The 3,536-nt window shown below is 39.0% G+C and overlaps 1 protein-coding gene across 1 annotated transcript; it reads right to left on the reverse strand.

Annotated features, from left to right (window-relative positions):
- Positions 1 to 683: 683 nt before the first annotated feature.
- On the reverse strand, positions 684 to 3,116 carry LOC113711073 (uncharacterized). Its single transcript, XM_027234217.2, has 3 exons — positions 1,710 to 3,116; positions 1,420 to 1,620; positions 684 to 1,340 (listed from the first exon to the last, which is right to left on the reverse strand). The coding sequence occupies exons 1-3, from the start codon at positions 3,114 to 3,116 to the stop codon at positions 1,242 to 1,244; spliced, it is 1,707 nt and encodes a 568-aa protein (XP_027090018.2). The 3' UTR covers positions 684 to 1,241.
- Between the last annotated feature and the right edge of the window lie 420 nt (positions 3,117 to 3,536).

The raw sequence follows: 3,536 nt of genomic DNA on the forward strand, positions 1-3,536 counted from the left end.
AGCATTTGATTTTGGGTTTTGGCTAACAAATTGTTGTTATTAGGGTTTAAAGTAAGAATGTTGGTAACTAAATTGGGATTTATCTACTGATGAAGGGAAATGACTGGCTAAAAAATTTGCTCATGTCTTCCTCAAGCTCTCGAGGGGATAGTGGAGCTAGGAATCTACGGTACCAATATAAGTTGTGCGACTGTCGAAGAAAGGCAAAGGTGAAGATTGTTGAGTCCGAAAAGCCATCCAAAGGGATGCTGTACTTTGTTTGTGAAAGGGATGCATGCAGATTTTTCTCATGGTGTAATCCCATCTATAGAGATGAAACCGGCAGAGGAAACTTTTTTGAGAGGCCAATGGTTGAAGAACATTTGTCTTGCTTGAACTCGAATTCTGAAGTGAAGAACTTGAATGATGAAGTGAAGAACTTGAAAGTACTAGTTAGCTATTGTCTAATGGTATCTATTTTTTCACTTTTGCTTCTGTTGATGAAAATGTCTGTAAAATAAGACAATGAAGAAGCTTATGAATGGAAATGAAAAAAATCAGGTAGTTTGTTTTGTTCATGGAAATGTGCACTTTATTCTTCTGTTTTTCCGAAAGATGTCCTACCTAAAACAATGAAACAAACATCTAACTATTATATACACTTGTAAGCATATTTGTGCATTAAAAACAGTTTTGAGCAATAAGCACACACAATAACGTCTTCTGCATTCCAATTTTGAGTAATAAGTACACCAAAGTACATTAAAATTTCCAGTCCATAAACTATTCCAGAAATATATCCCACCCAACATTCCAGAAATATATCCCACTATACATTCCAGAAACGATAACAATTTCAAATAGAGTAGACAAAATACATCCCACCAAACAAAAACTGCCCAGACAAACAGTACATGAAATATTCCAGCCCATAAAAACTGCCCAGAAATAGCTTCTTCTGCAATTGAGATATACCATTGCAGCCCATAATCATAATGCTCCATTAAAACAGTCAATAAGTACATTAAAGTGTCCAACATCAGCAAAGAATCCTCCAAATTGCTGAAGCCAACAACATCCAATCAAAATACATCAAAGTTTCCAGTTTGCAATAATTGATAACAATTCCAAACAGAGTAGACAAAATACATCAGAAACATACATTCCAGCTGTTTGCCACCAACTCTAACAACAACCACTAATTCCTTAAAACTACACAAAAAGGCAATCAACAAACATACAGTCCACTTCAAAATTCAACTCTAACATCTTCTTGCTTTCTTGGATCTTAGGTTGTATAGGACATCAGCAACAGTAGGACGAAGGGGTCCTTTTGCTAGTGAAGTTGTTCCACTCACAGGCTGCAATTGAAGTAGAAAATATGAATGTTTGAAGGAAAAATGCTTCATTAAATCACTTTTGCGTTACATGAAATTCAACCTGAGAACATGATTGTCTAGCAGGCACATTTTTTGCTACACTCGCAATTGTTGGCTGCGTATACTGCTTCCCGGGCCTGCAATTTTTTTTTTGAACAGGTGCAGCTTGTTCTTGATTTGGGACTGGTTGCGGGGGTACTATTGGTGAAGGAGCTGATGAATGAAGTTCTGAACTTGATTCAGCTACATTGGTGTCAGGAGCCTATAAAAAACAAGTTCATTTTAATGTTCAATTAAAATGATTTGGGACAGCAATTAGTCTTAGCCTATGAAATCTGTAAGCTATGTTACCTTGTAGAATTTAGAGTTGAGATGAATGGCATTCTTGCAGGTCCTTGAATTGTGTCTTGGCTGAAAACATCTCTTGCAAGTTACCACAAGACCCTTTCTGGTTGAGACCTGACCCTTTTTAGGCTCGTCGGCTGCCCTTTGCCGCATCTTTTTGGGTCTGCCAGGCATTCTTCGAACTGCAGGAGGTTTTGGGGGTTGTTCTTCACATCTCACCCAGTACTTATTACTTGGGACAGGTGTGATAGTGTGCTCATATGTTTTCAAGTAATTTTCTCTACTGTAGCAGGCATGCACATAATCAAGCAAAGGCAATCTACGTGCTCCTATTGCAGAACATGCATGAGCACAAGGATAACCTGTAAGCTGGAAATAGCCACATGTGCAAGTCTTTTCCTTCAGATCCACCACAACAGATTTTCTGGGCCCACAATCAATTTCATATTTGTTCTTGCCATCCCATGTGGGAATACACAGCCTACTGAATTTCAGATTCCTATCAATCTTCTCTGCAATGTTAGGACATATTTTTCCTTGAAATTTCTGCATACCAGTCCTCTTCACTTGAATCCTTTGCATGAGCCTTCTTCGAATCCACTCAAGCATCCCTATGACAGGTAGCTCTCTAGCTTCTAAGATATAGTTATTAAATGACTCACAAAGATTGTTCACAAGAATATCACATTTGCTACTTTGTCTAAAATGTGACCTGCTCCATAAAACACTTGGCACTTTTTGCAGCCATTCAGCTGCATCCTTTGAAGCTTTTTCAAGGGAATTCATTGCTAATTTCCAGTCCACTTCATTCCCAGTACTTGCTGCTGCCCAGAACAAGTCCTTCAACTCTTTTCCTTTGAACTTCTGTTTGAAATTTTGGTACATATGCCTCAAGCAAAACCTGTGTTCAGAATTTGGAAATAACTCATTCACTGCATGGACCAGTCCTTTTTGTCGATCTGAGATGAATGTCCAGGGTATGTTTTCCGCACCAAGTCCCAGATCAGCCATTAGTAGTTCCAGAAACCACTTCCATGAGTCATACCTCTCTACCTCTACCACTGTTACAGCTATTGGAACCATATTGTCATTGCCATCTCTACCAATTGCTGACAACAACTGACCACCAAATGCAGATTTCAAAAAACACCCATCAAGACCAATTATTGGTCGACAGCCATCGAGGAACCCCTGTTTGCAAGCATAAAGACAGTAATACAGTCTTTGAAATGTCCCTTGTGAACCTTCTTCTGCTGTATCAAGCTTAATCTTGACAGTGCTACCAGGATCTGTCTCTCTAATTGTAGCTGCATAACTCCAAAGGTGGTGATATTGCTCCATATCCGTGCCAAGCATCTCATCTTTTGCACATCTCTTTGCTCTGCGTATCTTGGCAACAGACACGTTAATCATTAGATCTCTTCTAATGTCATTCTGAAATCCTATTGCAGCACACTGCGGGTCACCTCTTATCTTGTCTTGGTACTTCACGCTCAAATACTTGGCTGTTGCATGCTTGTTGTTGTAATCTCTAGCACAAACATGCTGGCCCTTCAATGATTTAATTTGAAAAGTAGTTTCACCTTGGACTGATGTTGCACGAATCCTCCAAGAACAGCCCTTTGCACACTTCGCAATAATTTTTTTCGAGTAATTTTTTACCCAATCAACCTCATATCCCTCTCTTACCAACTATTCGATCAACGCATATCTAAAAACTCTGAAATTGGAAAACTTTTGCCCAACCTTCAACTCAAAATGTGGCTTGAGAAACTCCACTTCAGGGTTAAAGTCATGACATTCTTCATGGCCTTCATCATTAGATCCGCACTT

This window comes from Coffea arabica, chromosome 10e (genome assembly GCF_036785885.1).
Source record: "Coffea arabica cultivar ET-39 chromosome 10e, Coffea Arabica ET-39 HiFi, whole genome shotgun sequence".
In the NCBI taxonomy this organism is placed as follows: domain Eukaryota; kingdom Viridiplantae; phylum Streptophyta; class Magnoliopsida; order Gentianales; family Rubiaceae; genus Coffea; species Coffea arabica.

What these genes read in the sequence shown, in the direction of transcription:
- LOC113711073 (XM_027234217.2), bottom strand. Translation starts at nt 3,116, where the DNA reads ATGATTAACGTGTCTGTTGCCAAGATACGCAGAGCAAAGAGATGTGCA. An exon ending in TCAACTCTAAATTCTACAAG is followed by an intron (nt 1,621 to 1,709) that starts GTAACATAGCTT and finishes TGTTTTTTATAG; the next exon opens with GCTCCTGACACCAATGTAGC. An exon ending in CTAGACAATCATGTTCTCAG is followed by an intron (nt 1,341 to 1,419) that starts GTTGAATTTCAT and finishes CTTCAATTGCAG; the next exon opens with CCTGTGAGTGGAACAACTTC.